An 18,302-nucleotide genomic window follows, 5' to 3' on the forward strand; every position below is an offset into this window, starting at 1 on the left:
TCTAGGACAAAGCAGCCCGCTTGATTGGTACCTCATCCACCACCCTGAACATTCACTCCCTTCACCACTGGCGCGCTGTGGCTGCAGTGTGTACCATCCACAGGATGCACTGCAGCAACTCGCCAAGGCTTCTTCGACAGCACCTTCCAAACCCGCGACCTCTACCACCTAAAAAGACAAGGACAGCAGGCACATGGGAACAACACCACCTGCACGTTCCCCTCCAAGTCACACACCATCCCGACTTGGAAATATATCGCCGTTCCTTCATTGTCGCTGGGTCAAAATCCTGGAACTCCCTACCTAACAGCACTGTGGGAGAACCTTCACCACATGGACTGCAGCGGTTCAAGAAGGCGGCTCACCATCACCTTCTCAAGGGCAATTAGGGATGGGCAATAAATGCTGGGATTGCAGGACTGACGTATGAGGAGAGATTGGGTCGACTAGGCCTATATTCACTAGAGTTTAGAAGAATGAGAGGTGATCTCATCGAAACATATAAAATTCTAACAGGACTAGACAGACTAGATGCAGGGAGGATGTTGCCAATGGCTGGGGAGTCCAAAACCCCAGGGAGTCACAGTCTCAGGATATGGGGTATGCCATTTAGAACCGAGATGAGGAGAAATTTCTTTACTCAGAGGGTGGTGAACCTGTGGAATTCTCTACCACAGAAGGCAGTGGAGGCCAAGTCATTAGATGTATTCAAGAAGGAGAGAGATATATTTCTTAATGCTGAAGGGATCAAGGGATATGGGGAAAAAGTGGGAACAGGGTAGTGAGTTAGACGACCAGCCATGATCATTTTGAATGGCGGAGCAGGCCCGAAGGGCCGAGTGGCCTACTCTTGCTCCTATTTTCTATGTTTCTGGCTTTGCCAGTGACGCCCACATCCCGTGAACGAATAAAAAAAAATATGGGGGATGAAATTCAACTCACGGCAGTCCGTTTTGCAGCTGAAAAAGGGCGGCCAGGAATTGAAAACTTTGAGGGGATTGTGGGGGGGTACCTCACTCGTCCCTTTGACACCTCAAGACCTGCCTGACGCCATATTCAGGTGGGCCTGAAACAGGCGTAAGGCCGCTTTAATGTGAAAATCAGGGTCTACGCGGTTGTAGGGCCCCGATGCAAAATTCAGCTACAAATGGGCAAAGCTTATGCTGAGTAAGTTTCACCCAGTCGTGCCAGGTCTTAAGAGGCCTGACCAGCGGTCCTCAAAGGGACCGCTGGAAGCCGCTCAAAAAACGGCCGCAAAGCTTTTTCAAAGTTATACTTTTGTGGAGCCAGAAGGAGCAGGAGTGCTCCACAAAAATACTGCGGGTCGCTGCTGTAGTCCAGGATTCTTCGTGGCGTTGCCCTGCTAGTGCTTGGATTCCGCAACCAGTGTACAGCCAGCAAAGTTTCTAAAAGCTCAGGAAATACGAGCCAGGGTTTCTGCTCCTGATTGATAAACCGTGACTACTGTTGGCATGTTGGTGGGGACAAGATCATTTGCAGCTATGGTGCTCCCCAAAGTCGAATAGCCTGCTAAAACTCACTGTCCGTCCCAAAGGTGAAGAATGACCAAGCGAATGAGTTGCCCGGGCCAGCTGGCAAGTGCAGAACCGTAGCCCACAAGGCTCAGCGGTTTCAGGAGAGGAGAGAAAATTGGAGTGGGGGAAAGTGTGCACAGAACGGGGAGAGGGGCCTGCTGACCTGCATGTAGAAAGTGTGACCCAGTGTTCTGTTCAGAGTGCGTCTGCAGTATGCAGAACTGTTTATTTGTGGCTGCTGAAAAAAGAACAGCATATTTACTGCAGCAAGCTGTGAGGAGCCGTGGGAAAACATCTGCCCGATAAAAGACTGGAGTGAATGCCCTCTCTCCTACTGTACAGAACACACTCACACGCAAAGGCTGACACAGGGTTTATCAGCCATGAATTTTACGTGTCAATGCCTGATAATCCAGCTAATCTACAGTCCAACTAATTGAACAATTTGCCAGTTTCAGCGCTGGCTCGACGCAACTTGTGTACCAGAGAGCAGTTGGCAAACAAAAAGGGGAACGCAGATAAGTAAATGTAAATGCTATGTCGTTTAGTTTCTGTTCCCTGATTAGTGTGCATCACGACTTAACTTGGCTGAGTTTCAAATTAAAAGCGAAGTCTCTGCATTCTCTGAATGGCTCAGCAAGATTATCAGCAAAAGTGTAGCTGAGCCACACACACCTGAAGGTCCCAGATATGACCTGCTACTTTGTTCAGGGTTGGCTGATCTCACTCAGGATGGCAGTTCGGCCCCCAGAATTAGGGTTAGGGACAGGAATACCAGCTGGGGATCCCCCTCCTGATTGTCATGCGGTGGCCCCTGCTGGATGTCAAGTGAGGACAGGATTGTAGCTTGGCTGTGGTGCCCTCCACAGTTGAATAGCCTGCTGAGATGCACATGAGAAATGGTTACTTGGGTGAGGTATCGGAGAATGGTCAGTGCGCATGAAATCATATCCCAGCAAAGAGTGAAAGCTTTCAGGAAAGGGGACAGGAAAAGGAGAAAACTGAGAAACAAAGAAGGAAAAAACACAACTTCATGAAAATACACTGCTGGTATCCTGTTCTGCTTGGGGCATAAAGCCAGCTGTTTATTGTTTCATTATATCTGCCCAGGCTTTTAACGTGTAAAATCAAGCACAGTCAGTGATTTTCAACCTGTTCCAATTTAACATCAACCACTCACACATACCACAAAGTATTTTCAATAGTGTGCCTGCCACATGCGACATAGCTCTATGTGGCAGAGGCCAAGTAAACCCAGTGCAAAATATAACAGCAACATTACTGGCATCCCCTCCTGATGATTTTATACTTTATGAATGTAGCAGACTTCAGGCACATGATTGTACACCATAGCGTAATTAAGCCTACCTCCCTTCTCCCAGCGAGATAGTAACCCCATGAAAATGTGGGTCTGATTCTGCTGTTGGGATAAGGGAGCTGATTTAAGTTATGCAAATATGGGGGTCTAGTCCTGTTTGTTTGTTCCCTGTGGAGTGGCTATATAAAAGCAGAACCCAGTACATCCATAGTGATCGCCTCTGCAGTGCAGAGCGTAACAGTGGGAGAGCAGCACTTGGAGATCGCTGTCCTGAAACTGGGTGCAGTGTCTAGAGTCATAGAGTCATACGGCACGGATAGAGGCCCTTTGACCCATCGTGTCCGCGCCGGCCATCAAGCCCTGTCTACTCTAATCCCATATTCCAGCATTTGGTCCGTAGCCTTGTATGCTATGGCATTTCAAGTGCTCATCCAAATGCTTCTTGAATGTTGTGAGGGTTCCTGCCTCCACAACCCTTTCAGGCAGTGAGTTCCAGACTCCAACCACCCTCTGGGTGAAAAAGTTCTTTCTCAAATCCCCTCTAAACCTCCCGCCTTTTACCTTGAATCTATGTCCCCTTGTTATAGAACCCTCAACGAAGGGAAAAAGCTCCTTAGTATCCATCCTATCTGTGCCCCTCATAATTTTGTACACCTCAGTCATGTCCCCCCTCAGCCTCCTCTGCTCCAAGGAAAACAAACCCAATCTTCCCAGTCTCTCTTCATAGCTGAAGCGCTCCAGCCCTGGTAACATCCTGGTGAATCTCCTCTGCACCCTCTCCAAAGCGATCACATCCTTCCTGTAGTGTGGCGACCAGAACTGCACACAGTACTCCAGCTGTGGCCTAACCAGTGTTTTATACAGCTCCATCATAACCTCCTTGCTCTTATATTCTATGCCTCGGCTAATAAAGGCAAGTATCCCATATGCCTTCTTTACCACCTTATCTACCTGTTCCGCCGCCTTCAGGGATCTGTGAACTTGCACACCAAGATCCCTCTGACCCTCTGTCTTGCCTAGGGTCCTCCCATTCATTGTGTATTCCCTTGCCTTGTTAATCCCTCCAAAGTGCATCACCTCGCACTTTTCCGGGTTAAATTCCATTTGCCACTGTTCCGCCCATCTGACCAACCCATCTATATCGTCCTGCAGACTGAGGCTATCCTCCTCGCTATTTACCACCCTACCAATTTTTGTATCATCAGCGAACTTACTGATCATACCTTTTACATTCATATCCAAGTCGTTAATGTAGACCACAAACAGCAAGGGACCCAGCACCGATCCCTGTGGTACCCCACTGGCCACAGGCTTCCAGTCACAAAAACAACCTTCGACCATCACCCTCTGCCTTCTGCCACTAATTGTAAACAATTTTACAACACCAAGTTATAGTCCAGCAATTTTATTTTAAATTCACAAGCTTTCGGAGGCTTCCCCCTTCGTCAGGTGAACGATGTGAAATGAAATCCTCGAAATGAAATCGCATTTATAATTCACAGAACAATGCTTGGTGAGTACAGACAGTTTTTTCAACTGCCCGTTGCCAAGGCAATCAGTGTGCAGACAGACAGGTGTTACCTGCCAGGTCTCACAGAATATACAAATCACCAAAAAAAAAACAACAAACAAAAAAAAACAGAGATAGAGAGGTAGAAACATAGAAAAGACAGCAACTGACCCGTTATATTAAAAACAGATAACATTTGTTCGCTGGTGGGGTAACGTGTAGCGTGACATGAACCCAAGATCCCGGTTGAGGCTGTCCTCATGGGTGCGGAACTTGGCTATCAATTTCTGCTCGACGATTTTGCATTGTCGTGTGTCTCGAAGGCCGCCTTGGAGAACGCTTACCCGAAGGTCGGTGGATGAATGTCCATGACTGCTGAAGTGTTCCTGCCACTAAGCCAGTTTTGTATCCAAAGTGCCACGGCACCCTGGATTCCATGGGCTCGTACCTTCTTGACCAGTCTCCTGTGGGGGACTTTATCGAAGGCCTTACTGAAATCCATGTATACCACATCCACTGCGTTACCCTCATCCACACGCCTAGTCACCCCCTCAAAAAATTCAATCAAATTAGTCAGACATGATCTTCCCTTGACAAAGCCATGTTGACTATCCCTGATTAATCCTTGCTTCTCCAAGTGGAGACTAATTTTGTCCTTCAGAATTTTTCCACATCATTCTGCCACTAAGCCAGTTTTGTATCCAAAGTGCCACGGCACCCTGGATTCCATGGGCTCATACCTTCTTGACCAGTCTCCTGTGGGGGACTTTATCGAAGGCCTTACTGAAATCCATGTATACCACATCCACTGCGTTACCCTCATCCACACGCCTCGTCACCCCCTCAAAAAATTCAATCAAATTAGTCAGACATGATCTTCCCTTGACAAAGCCATGTTGACTATCCCTGATTAATCCTTGCTTCTCCAACTGGAGACTAATTTTGTCCTTCAGAATTTTTTCCAATAATTTTCCTACCACTGATGTTAGGCTCACTGGCCTGTAGTTCCCCGGTTTTTCCCTACTCCCCTTCTTGAATAATGGTACTACATTAGCGGTTCTCCAGTCCTCTGGCACATCCCCTGTGGCCAGAGAGGTCTAGTGCAAATATATAAGTGCCTTTAATCAGTGTTCGCACTCTCCTTTCATCTATTGCAGCCCAGAATGAAATATTTTCTGTCTGATGGGGACGGGATGGTGCAATGGTTTAGGCACTGTCCTTTCACCTCTGGGATCGGAGTTGAAACCTAACCTAAAATGAGAGGATGGAGCTCTGATCTGTATTATTGTTACACATCCTAAGCAAAATGAATTGTGAATTCACAGTGTAAAAGGCTGCCAGATGTGTTCAGCCCAGGGGGTTTGAAATTCCTCTGTGTGTTGTTTTAATGGGTTAATGATGATTAAAATAGCAGATGGGGATTTGATCCGAATACATTAACCATTGTACGAAAAAGAGAGGAATTTCAAAAACTCCCCCCATGTTCATACAGACTTTCATTTACTTCAGTTTGGTGCAGTCATTCACTCTGATCTGAGTAGGTTCACCTGTGTTGTAATCTAAAGATAGAATCATCGAATCTTATGGCACAGAAGGAGGCAGTTCAGCCCATCACGCCTGTGGTGGTTCTCTGAAAGAGTTATTTGCTTCGGCCCATTCCCCTGCCTTTTCCCCATAGCCTTTTAAATTTTTATTTTTCAAATATTTATTCACTTTCTTTTTTAAAGCTATTATGGATTCACAACAGGTAAATGGAGTTGAGGTGCAGATCAGCCATGATATTATAAAATGGTGGAACAGCCTAGAGGGTCTGAGTGACCTGCTCCTGTCCCTATGTTCTGGTAGGGCATTCCACCTCCTAACAACACTCTGCTTAAAAGTAATTCTCTGAACCTCTCTCTGTTCTTTTTGTGATGATCTTAAATTTATAACTTCTAGTTACTGACGCACCAACCAGTGGAAAAAGTTTTTCAAGGTGGAGAGGTTTAAGGAGGAAATTCCAGAGCTTAGGGCCGAGGCAGCTGAAGGCACGGCCGCCAATAGTGGGCAAAGGAAGTGGGGGAGGCACAAAAGGCAAGTGTTGAAGGCAAGATTTCTCGTAAGGTTGAAGGGGTGGAGGAGGTTACAGAGATAGGGAGAGGCGAGGCCGTGGAGGGATTTGAACACCAGAATGAGAATTTTAAAATCGAGGCGTTGCTGGACTGGAAGCCATTGTCGGTCAGCAAGCACAGGAATGATGGATGAATGAAATTTGGTGTGAGTTAGGATACAGCCAGCAAAGTTTTGGATGAGAGGGAAGCAATCCGGGAGAGCTTTGGAATGGGTGAATCTGGAGATAACCAAAACATGGATGAGGGTTTCAGCAGCAGATGAGCTGAGGCAGGGGGGAGATGGGCGATATTACGGAGGTGGAAGTAGTTGGTCTTTGTAATGGGTTTGGAAGCTCAGCTCAGGGTCAAATAGGACATCAAGGTTGCAAAAAGTCTGCTTCAACCTCAGGCAGTGGCCAGGGAAGGGGATGCAATTGGTGGCTAGGGAACGGAGTTTGTGGCGGGGACTGAGACAATAGCTTCAGTCTTCCCAATGTTTAACTGGAGGAAATTTCAGCTCATCCAGGACTGGATGTCGGACAAGCAGTTTGACATCTGTGCCAATGTCCTAATGTCTCCTACTATGGCTCAGTATCAAATTTTGTCTGATAACGCTCCTGTGAAGTGCTTTGGGACATTTTACTGCATTAAAGGCGCTTTATAAATGCAAGTTGTTGTTGTTATTTTCCTGCTTCTCCTATCAAAACCACTTATAATTTTGGCACTTCTATCAGACCTCTTCTTAATCTTCTTTGTTCTGATGTAAAGAGCTCCAGTTTCTCTCTCCTCTCCTCAAAACAAAAGTCTCAGATCCCTGAACACAGAGCTGGTAATCAAAATTGCTGGTTTATGGAGACAAGTTCACATTTATATACTTGTATATAGCATTTTACAGTGTTTTAACAGGTGACAAACATAAAATCTTATACTCAAGTACCGGTGGTTTGGTGGAACAATTGTATGTTATGGTGATGTGTCTGCTCACATAAACACTCTGTAAGATAACTTGTAAACAGGGTTGCACCCGTCGGCATCATATCACCTTGAACATATATGTAGATGATGGGTTCATATCAAATCAAGAATTTACAAAGGAATGCCAGAGAAATGTTCCAACTGCGTTCTTCTTGCTGTGAGATTTTTTTCCCAAGTACCTTTCCTGGCAGAGCTTTAGAGGAGGAGCCTCCTCTCTTTCAGGAATGAGTCTTCTCCGAGTGTGACGCCACCCATGTCCTGTAATGCTGCATTAATTCTGCCTCATTCACACTGCAGTGTTACACTTATCTGTAGCGATGACACTCCTGTAAAGCTCAATGCCACATAATGCAATATTCACATATGCAGCAATGCTGCAAGTTTCAGAGGGTGCCAGCCCAGTGTGAGTGCCCACTTTACCTGGCTGCAGAAACTGAAGCTCACTACCCTGAAGGCGCTGAATTTGCCAGAGGGTAGCGGCAGTTTCATTGTGCATGTTTGCATCAAGACTTGACAAGCATTGTTTTCTGGGCGCTCTGGCTCCAACCCTACTACAGCCTCAGATCATCTGTTGAGAGAAGTCTCACTGGAAGTGCTTTATATGCCATGATTCTGGATTCAGCAGTTAAATTACAGATTGAACACAGAATTTATATCCTTGCTGCCTTGAATTTGGCATTAAGTTCATGGTGTTACAATGCTGCAAGTAAACCTACAGGAGTTGTTGCTGACTGCAGCTTTAGAAAGATGTTGGTAGGAATTCAAACCAAAAATAAATAAATCATATTATAGGAGATGTATTAAAAACTGTTGAAAAGAACAGTATTATTACCTTATTGTAAAATAACAGCTGTTCATTTACAGTATCCCCTTTCTACTGCCTGTCTCTCATCAGCAGAACAATGTAGACATCAGCACTGCTGGCATGCAAAGAATTTATGCTTTGAATTGTCAGTCGGGACTCTTCCTTCCTGTTCTAAAAATTCTCAGCGATCCCTGGGGTACAATTCCACAAAAGTATTGACAGCCCTCCAGTGTGTCCCTCACATGAGCAAGTCTAGACAGTGAGTGTCAGCAGGCTATTCAGCTGTGTGGAGGGAGGTTGTGGAAAGGGTATCATATCAAAGCCTGTTTCCATGTGCATGTTCAAGAATACTAACCCTACCGCCTTCCCATTACAGCACCTAATTTTGCATTCACACCACCAGGTTATGGTCAGTATGAAGCTAGCTGTTTCTGTTTTGTAGGAATGCTAAACTTGTGGGAGTGTAAACTTGGTGTCAAGGCTGGATCCGAGTATGAAATGAAGCAGAGTGTGACTAACTTCTCCAGTGTCACTCCTCTTTACTCCAGCATCAGATAAGGCCACTACTCTGGATTTACACTACAACGAAGCAAACCCACTTCACACCCATGCTGCAGTCACAATGTGAATGCACCCAAAACGAGTCCAATGACCTGGTCTCAACCACTCACTGGTATCCGTTTCCATTGTTGACCAACCTCTTTGTAAAGAAATATTTCCTGGTAGTTGGTCTAACCTTGCCCTTATGCTCAGATACCCTGGTGTATCTGAAACTCCCTGCTCATCAACCATTTAGAAATCCTTTTGGGTTCCCTTCAATCCCAAAGTTAAAAGTTTCCACTAGCTCTACCATACAATAAGTTGGGACTGTGACATGCTCTGTTTTAAAGATATCTTCTGTTTATTAGATTTTCTCTACCATCAATGAAGGGTTCAGAGTACAAACAAATGTCATTGCATATTGAGTCTCAAAGTAGCTTCTGGTCCAGTAACCCCACTAATATCCAATCAAAATACCCTCAATTTAAAATCTTTTCCTTTTTCAAGTGGTTCGGTGTGCAAGACTATTTATCCCCTTATCCCCAGTGAGTTATGCAGTTTTCCTCATTCCTGCAGCAATATTCTTATTCCGCTCTTACACAATATTCTGCATTGATCGCTGATTTAAATCTGAATGGAATTGTTCACAATTAATTTTGGCATTATAAATGGTGTAAAGGGAGCTTGAACCAACATTGTAATTAGATATTCTTTGTGCTTTAACAGTTAAGGGGTCAGCAATTTTACAGGAGTACAGGCACTGGGGAGGGCGCGAATATTCTGTATGGAGGATCAATTTTCAGCATTCTTACAATGGCTGGGAGGCTGGGCGAAAGAGCATCCGTCCTACAGCCTGTGTAAAAAGGTGAGAATTGTGGTCGGAGCGTGAAGCAGTGCGAATTTTCAGCTTGTACCAGTATTCCAACGTTACAGGGGTTTCCGCACTGCAATCGAGAGCCGATAGAGTTTACTTCGCTCCCTTTCATCCATCTACGGATGACTTAGTACTTTTTTGTCATCAGCCAACCAACAGACATTTCACTTTTTTAGCGATTCCTTTCCTCAACAGCTCATTTATTTCGTTATTTGAAAAGAACATCACTTTACTAAGACATCGGTACAGTCGCATCCCATTTATTTGAAAAACTTTATTTGGTTTAAAATAAATCCCTCGCTCTTCGTGCAACCCCCTACCCCGTGTATCGGACAAGTCTCTGAAACCTGCCGACTAGACTCTGTAGAGAGATCTTTTCTGTTCTCGGCAAAGGATCTTTTTGAAAGCTCTCCTGAAGTCCTGGTTGAAGATGGTGTAGATGACGGGGTTAAGGGAACTATTGCAATACCCGATCCAGAAGAAGAATTTGAAGACGACAGGCGGGACAGAGCATGTCGCCGGGCAGATGGCAGTCAGGCTGTAGGAGAAGAAAAAGGGGAACCAGCATAGAACGAAAACGCCAATGACGACAGATAAAACAAAAGTGAAACGTTTTTCCCTGTTCTGGATAGCTTTCCTCCTGATAGCACTTAGTGTCAGAGGCTTCACCCGCCTCACAAAGTGCTCTTCCCCTTTCGAGTTCGAGTTAGTCTCACCCTGCTCGAGTTTGGGGGAGACGAACGGCTCAGTCTTTTTGTGTGACATCTCTTTGCTTGAATGCTCCTCCTGTCCCGTGGACAAAAAATCATCCGGTTCCTCCTTGTTCTTGTCCTTTGACTTGGTTGCCATCTCCTGCCGGTTAGGACCAGAGGATGTTGCTTGCCCCTCGACCAGTTGCTTCTTGGAGATGGTGGCGCTGCCCAGCTCTGGTTTTCTGTTGCCGGGTGGCTGCCTCGTCCTCTGCTTAGCCACCTGGTAAATCCTCATGTAAACCAGAATCATGATGACACACGGAGCAAAGAAAGACCCGATGCATGAAGATAAGATGTACCAGTTCTCGTCATTCAGTCGACACACGGGAATTTCGTTTTCGCCAACGTTTTTGTTCATGGAGATTAGAGGTGGGAAGGAAATGACCCCAGCAATGAACCAGACGGTCAGAATGACACACCGGATTCTTCTAGGTGTTCTCTTCGAGTTGTATTGGATGGCTTGGGTCACTGACCAGTATCTGTCCAGACTTATTGCACAGAGGTGGACAATAGAAGATGTACAAAACAGGACATCTAACGCCAGATAAATTTCACACCAAATCTTCTTAAAGTACCAATAACCCATCAGTTCATTGGCCAAAGAAAAGGGCATCACCAAAGTGGCCACCAAGATATCTGCGGCAGCCAGGGAGACTAGGAAGAGGTTCTGAGGGGCTTGCAGCGACCTGCTGGTCAGTACAGCGATGATGACCAGGACATTCCCAATGATTGTGAACACTATGATGAAGCTGATAGCAGTGGCGATACCTGCGGTGGTTCGAGGCGAGTAAGGGAGTGAGAAGAGGCGTTCCCCCAAAAAGTTCTGTTGGCTCATATTGCAGGGGAAGCTGCCGTTGTCGCGAAACGTTGAACAGTCCACCGCTGCCATCGCCTCTTCTTCCAGTGGTTGGTCAGTCAGCTTTCACCCTGAGCGCATGTAGTTCAAATGAATCCGATTGTCGTTCCTCTTGAAAACACGGCTAAAACTTGAATAAAACGACAAGCATCTCATCTCAAAGTATATTTCTTGCTTTTCTGTTCCATCGGCATATTTATTCGGATTAACTGCAGAAACGAACTCTGCAAAACTACTTTATTAAAGAGCATTTCAAGGAGACGCCAGTGTTGCTGTCAGCTACCGTTTCTATTTACAGCAGGCCTTGAATATTTTACGATTTGTCTTTATCAAGCGCAGGCCGTGTGCTTTGACTGGTGACAAACGTCCCACAAGCTTTTGTTGCATTTGCTTCTCTCTCACTCTGCTCCCCAACAGCCTCGACAAGCTGCATTTAAAAGGGAGCATCGCACCCAACACAGCCCTGAACGCAGACGTAAGAGATCACGTTGCTTCATCGCCCCCCACCCGCCTCTCTCATCATTCGGTACATCTTAAACCAACATTTATTTGTTCCACATCCTTAAACAACATCAATAGAAAGGCAATATGCGCCGTTATGAATTATTCTAATCTTTGCTCTTTTTGATTTAGCACTATTAACGCCTTGTAAAGATTATTCAAACCTGAGATAAAGTAACTAACATTAGATTTTTTTTAAAAGGTACTGGCCAGTTTGGCGTGATGTTACTTATTGCACTTCGGCTACGTGGGACCGGGTTTGGCAACAGGGGCGGTAGATAATACATGTCAATATTAAGTATTAACATAATGCCTACATTATATTGTAACATAAAGCATCCTGATCATACATAAGTAAGAAATGAACAGTCGGTATTATGGTGAACCTAACCCATCTTATTAATTACAATTCTGACATTTTAGGTGGTGTATGAATGCGCGATTATCCGCAATCTGAAAGGACAGTGGTTGCAGATAAAAGGAGAATTTGCTAACTTAATGAAGTAAATGTTCTGCACAAAATAACAATGATTTATAAGTAATAAAAGAAAGATTTACCAAACCTTTAAGTAATAAATGTGATTGGAACTTTCAATAAAGTCTTAACAAATATTCACGATTAAACACAGAGCAGGCATATTTTTCTAAACTTAATGTGTAGTTTCAGTCTCGAAGTTCTGAATGACAGAAACCTTACAGCCTGGAAATTCCTGATTATATACAAAATTAGTAAATAGTGGATGCCAGTGATTCTGCTCCCTGTGCTTATGGGTGAGATTCAGCATTTGTACATGTTACCTATTCTGTATTTAGTTGTATAAATCCTTAAAGAAATGATTGGAGTCACCCCTTTAAGGTGGCATATGATTGTTTGCCCATTGGGTGAGTTTCAACTTACATCATCAGTACCAGCCTATGCAAAATAGGACCCTCTTTGGAAATATTAATGGTGTTACCCCTTAAAGGGAGGCACTTGATTTGTGTTCTTGTGGGGCCAGGCTTGTCTGCATCTACATTTATCACAAAATAGGACATATTCTGTGCAAGTACCTGCCTACTCAACAAGCCACCTGAGGAAGTACCGGCACCAATTTCACAGCTGACAGGAATTTACTGGGCTACAGCAGTCAAGGATGCATTCTCAACTGCAACGCCACTGAAGGGGTTTTAAGTTAATTTTTGTGCTGTTTTTAACACCGCCATTTGTTTCAAATGAGTTCACAACTGCACTAAACTAGTGCACAAATGAATGTTACATAAATATGTAATGAAACCTCCTGGAGTAGTAATGCAGTCTAGAAGTTCATGGCCGACTTGGCTGTCAGAACCCTGGACAGGGACAGGGAAAGTTGGGAACAGAGCGACTCCTGTTGTCAGGTTCCAACTCAGCAAGCTTAGCAATGGCAAACTTAAAATGTATACTCATTTGAATGAGTGTTGCTTATTCCTGAATGTTGTATTGTTATTTTAAGTGACTAGATATGTTAAAGTAAGCGTTAACACTTTTTCATTTATCTTCCTAAAATGTTTTGTCTTCTTATGTACTATTTCCCCTATTATTCACAGAGCACTTTAAAAATATTTTCCTTCCCTTATTCTCTGTTTTTAATTAAATTCTGTTGCATGTAGGATGTAGCTGTTCCCCAGTACGGTGTGACTGGTTCACATGAATCTCTCCAGTGATCCCATCCTGGAAATTAATGCTTTCAAAACCAGTCAGTTTCCTCGTAATAGTTAAAATGACATACCAGAAAATTTCAATTTCAAAGGTTTTGAAGTTTTTAATATCATATCTTAGATATTTACATCCATAAACCAGAATGCAGACATTTTATTGCTGGACAGATAAGTTAACCCCTGCTGGTTGTATGTTCCATAGATCACAAGCTCCTTGTTTTGTTTAGTTTTGTTCTGCTCTCACGCAATACTTGAATCATCAAAATTACTGGGACACCAATAGGTGTCCTATACAAGGTCACCTATACAAACCTGAAGGCCCTAGGTTCAATCCCTGGTTTATGGTATAACTGATTTCAGATAAGGTGGTATAGGGACACCTCAGCACCTCTGGGCTTGGGAGTGGAAATATCAGCCAAAGTTCCCAGTCCTGTTCAGTAAGTGACTTTTGCTGGCAAGTGCACATGGGGATGTCAGGGGAGGGTAAGATTGGGTGTGACTTTGATTACCCTCTCCCCCATCAAATAATTTTCACTGAGGTAACATCTCAGATCACAAAACAAATAGACACAGTCCTCCATGTCTTCCCATGGGATTTGTTAAGTTCTACTTTAGAATTCCAATCAAAATGCACAAATAGAAATAAACAGTTGTATTAGTCCTTGCTATTGTTCAGGTCTTTGGGCCATTGAAGGTGAATGGTCAGGTTCCAACGATTTGTGTATGCGTTGCTTATGGTTAGTTAAACATCTCAAGAAACTCCAGCTTGGGACTCTTTCAACTGCTGAGCCTAGGGATTTGGACTTCACAGGATCTGCCTAATATGCAGTTTTGTACTTCAGCATAAGTAGCTCATAGAATTACATAGAATGTACAACACAGAAACAAGCTATTTGGCCCAACTGATCCATGCCGATGTTGATGTTCCATACGAGCAGTCATTGTGGAGTGTACCAAGTAGCCTGTACATTTTGGGAATATTCATGGAGGAGTCCGTAACTCATATTGCTGTCAGCTTGGTTCAGATGGTAGCATCCTCAGCTCTGAGTCAGAAGTTGTGGGTTCAAGCCCCACTATGAACTTGAATATATAATCTATCTTGACACTTCAGCACAGTGCTGTGGGAGTGCTGCATTGTTGGAGGTGCCTTCCTTTGGATGAGACGTTTAACCAAGCCCGTGTCGACCTGCTCAAAGATCCAATGGGATTGTTTGCGGAAGACTAGGGAGTTCTCCTAATGTCCTGGTAATACCTCCTCAGCTAACACCACCAAATACAGATTATCTGGTCATACATTCAATTGTTGTTTGTAGGATTTTTCTCTGTGCAAATTGGCTGCCGCATTTGCCTACATAACAACAGTAATTGCACTTCAAAAGTAATCAGTTGGCTGTAAACGCTTTGGGACATCCTGGTGATGTGATATGGTGCTCAACAAATGCAAGTTCTTTCTTTCCTGTTGTCCAACTCTCTGATAGAGCTCCAGTTCACCAAGGAGACTATATCTAGTGCTCAAACACTTGATCCAGTACAATGTGCAGCAGGTGCAGAACAGGGCGCCGGCTTCACACTCAATAATATGGGCCACCTGCAAATCATTGCTAGGACATTCAGCATTGTATTACCCAGTGTTAATTTAGAGTATATGTAAGATTGCTACTTGAAGTAATCCACATAGCTTCGCCAAACCATTGCTGCTTCCGCCATGGCTGAATCGATTTTGAGACGCATCCTAGGCTGACACTCCAGTGCAGTACTGAGGGAGTGCTGCATTTTTGGAGGTGCCATCTTTCAGATGAAAGGTTGAACCGAGTCTGTCCTCTCAGGTGGATGTAAAAGATCCCATGGCATTCTTCAAAGAAGAGCAGGGGAGTTCTCCCCGGTGTCCTGGCCAATATTTATCCCTCAACCAACATCACTAAAACAGATTATCTGTTCATTATCACATTGCTGTTTGTGGGACCTTACTGTGTGCAAATTGGTTGCCACGTTTCCTACATTACAACAGTGACTACACTTCAAAAGTACTTCATTGGCTGTAAAGTGATTTGGGATGTCCCAAGGTCATAAAAGGCACTATATAAATCCAAGTTCTTTCTTTTCTTTCTTTCCTTGACCACAACATTTCTGCTTCCCAAAGGGAATTCCCTTCTTACCTTCATTATGCCACTTGGCTTGCCTCTTAATCCACATGAATGTTAGGAATGAAACATAAAAGATGAACTACTTGTTGACATCTTCTTCATTCTTCGAATTGAAGCGTCCTTCGCACACTGGATTTGCCCCCTTTAATTCTCTCAGGCACTTGCAGAGAATAGATACATACAATGGATCGTTAACCTTTTCCTCTTTCAGTGATTTATTGAGTGAAAACACTTAGTATCAAATGTCAACAACCTGGCACAAGGTCCAGAGCGTTCACACCAAATATCCAGAGTGATAAACACTGGTACTGCAGAGTAAGCGGCTGTAATCATTCCTCAATACTCACAAACGCGACACCCTGTTTGTATGGTGCAGAGGCAGGGAAGGTAGCATTAGTGATATTTCCCATGTCAATTGTGAACTTTCCCTTGCCAAAACTCTCCTAAGATGTTTGATACAGCAGTAGAATGAAGACAATGCCGGCTTTTGTTGAGCATAAACGCCGGCATAGACCAGTTGGGCCAAATGGCCTGTTTCTATGCTGTAGACTCGATGCAGTTTATGTAATTCTAAGTAACAGAAAAAATAGACAACGGCAGTGCAGTGGATGTAATATACAAGGACATTCAAAAGGCCTTTCATAAAGTACCGTACAGTAGACTCATGACTAAGTTCAGAACATGTGGAGTTAGGGACAAGTAGCAGAATGGATAGCAAACTGGCTACAAGACAGAAAACAGAGAGCAGGGGTTAGATTGGCGGAAGGTGGGAAGTGGTGTTCCACAAGGATTGGTGCTAGGTTGTTTACCATTTACATAAATGATTTGGACTCGGGAATCGGAAGTACAACTTCAAAATTTGCTGTTGACGCCAAATTGGGAGGTATAATTAATACTGAGGACAAAATACAAGAAGATGTTAACAAACTTGCAGAATGGGCGTGTAAATGGCAAATGAATTTCAATATAGATATTTGTGAGGTGGTGCATTTTGGTAGGAGCAATAAGGAGGCCACATACTGCCTGGATAAAAAGAGTCTAAATGGGGTAGAGGTGCAAAGGGATTCAGGGGTACAGATACCCAAATCATTAAAAGCAGCAACGCAGGTTAACAAAGTCATAAAAAGTGCAAACAAAGCATTGGGGTTCATTTATAGAGGAATAGAATTCAAAAGCAGAGAAGTTATGTTAAACTTATATAGAATCTTGGTTGGACCACACAGAGTACTTTGCACAGTTCTGGTCTCCATATTACAAAAAGGATATAGAAGTACTGGAGAAAGTGCAAAAAAGATTTATAAGGATAATACTAGAACTGAGAGAGTATAACTATCAGGAAAGACTGAACAGGCTGGGGCACTTTTCTCCAGAAAAGAGAAGACTGAGAGGTGACCTGATAGAGCTCTCTAAAATTATAAAGGGTTTCGATAGGGTAGACGTAGAGAAGATGTTTCCACTTATGGGGAGTCCAAAACTAGGGGCCGTAAATATAAGATCGTCACCAATAAATCCAATAAGAAATTCAGGAGAATCTTCTTTACTCAGAATGGTGAGAATGTGGAATTCGCTATCACATGGAGTGAGTGAGGTGAATGGCAAAGGTGCATTTAAGGGGAAGCTAGATAAGCACACGAGGGAGAGAATGGTAAGAATGTGGAACTCGCTACTGTAACTTAACTTCATCTACCTGCCTTGGTTCCATATCCCTTAATACCCTCACCTAACAAATATCTGTCATTCTCAGTTTTGAAATTTTCAATTGACCCCCAGTCTCAGAAGCTTTTTGAGGGAGGGAGTTCCAGATTCCACTACCCTTTGTGTGAAGAAGTGCTTTCTGCCATCAACCCTGAACGGCCTAGCTCTAACTTTAAAGTTACGCCCCCTTGTTCTGGACTTTCCCATCAGAGGAAATAGTTACTCTCTATCAACCTTATCAACTCCTTCAATCATCTTAAACACCTCAATTAGATCATCCCTTAATCTTCTATATTCAAGGGAATACAAGCCTAGTCTATGCAACCTGTTGTCATAATTTAACCCTTTTAGCCCCGGTATCATTGTGGTGAATCTGTGCTGCAGCCCCTCAAAGGCCAATCTATCCTTCCTGAGGTGTGATTCCCAGAACTGAACGTAGTTCTCCAGATGAGGTCTAACCAGAGTTCTGTACAGCTGTAACATAACTTCCACCCCTTTATATTCTAGCCCTCTTGATATAAAGGCCAACATTTCATTAGCCTTTTAAATTATTTTTGTACCTGTCCATTAGCTTTTAGTGATTTCTATATTTGGACCCCTAAATCTCTCTGCTTATCCACAGTTCCGAGCTTTTTGCCATTTAGAAAATATTCTGATCTATTTTTCTTCGGTACACATCCCTGGGGGACACCACGAGTCACATCCTATCAATTTGAGTACAGACTCATTATCCCAACTCTCTGTCTTACCTCTTAACCACTTCCCTATCCAAGCCAATAGGTGGCCTCCAATTCCATGGTGTCCCTTCACACCTCCCACTGTTCATCTGCAGTTTTATCAGTTAGTAGTTCTGCTCAGTCTATTATGGTCAATTTCTGCCCCATCCCTCCAAAGTCAGCCTTAGCTAAATTTAAAACCTTGGTTTATGACTCACCTTCTTCTCAAACCTAATATCGAATTCTATCAAACTATGGACAGTTAGCTAGGTGTTCCCTTACCATTAGATTATTGACTAATTCAGGCTCATTAC

General features: G+C 43.8%; 1 protein-coding gene and 1 long non-coding RNA gene across 2 annotated transcripts in view; one reads left to right on the forward strand and one right to left on the reverse strand.

Annotated features, from left to right (window-relative positions):
* LOC137335774 (uncharacterized) overlaps positions 1-18,302 on the forward strand; it is a 90,208-nt gene that overhangs the window by 69,869 nt on the left and 2,037 nt on the right. The window lies entirely within an intron of this gene.
* Positions 9,892-11,677, reverse strand: adra2b (adrenoceptor alpha 2B). Its single transcript, XM_068001130.1, has one exon. It carries the CDS (start codon positions 11,286-11,288, stop codon positions 10,002-10,004), a length of 1,287 nt encoding a protein of 428 aa, XP_067857231.1. The 5' UTR covers positions 11,289-11,677; the 3' UTR covers positions 9,892-10,001.

The sequence above is a fragment of the Heptranchias perlo genome, chromosome 20 (genome assembly GCF_035084215.1).
Source record: "Heptranchias perlo isolate sHepPer1 chromosome 20, sHepPer1.hap1, whole genome shotgun sequence".
Lineage (NCBI taxonomy): Eukaryota > Metazoa > Chordata > Chondrichthyes > Hexanchiformes > Hexanchidae > Heptranchias > Heptranchias perlo.

Excerpts from the sequence above, each read along its gene's own strand:
- adra2b (XM_068001130.1), bottom strand. The coding sequence starts at position 11,288 with ATGGCAGCGGTGGACTGTTCAACGTTTCGCGACAACGGCAGCTTCCCC.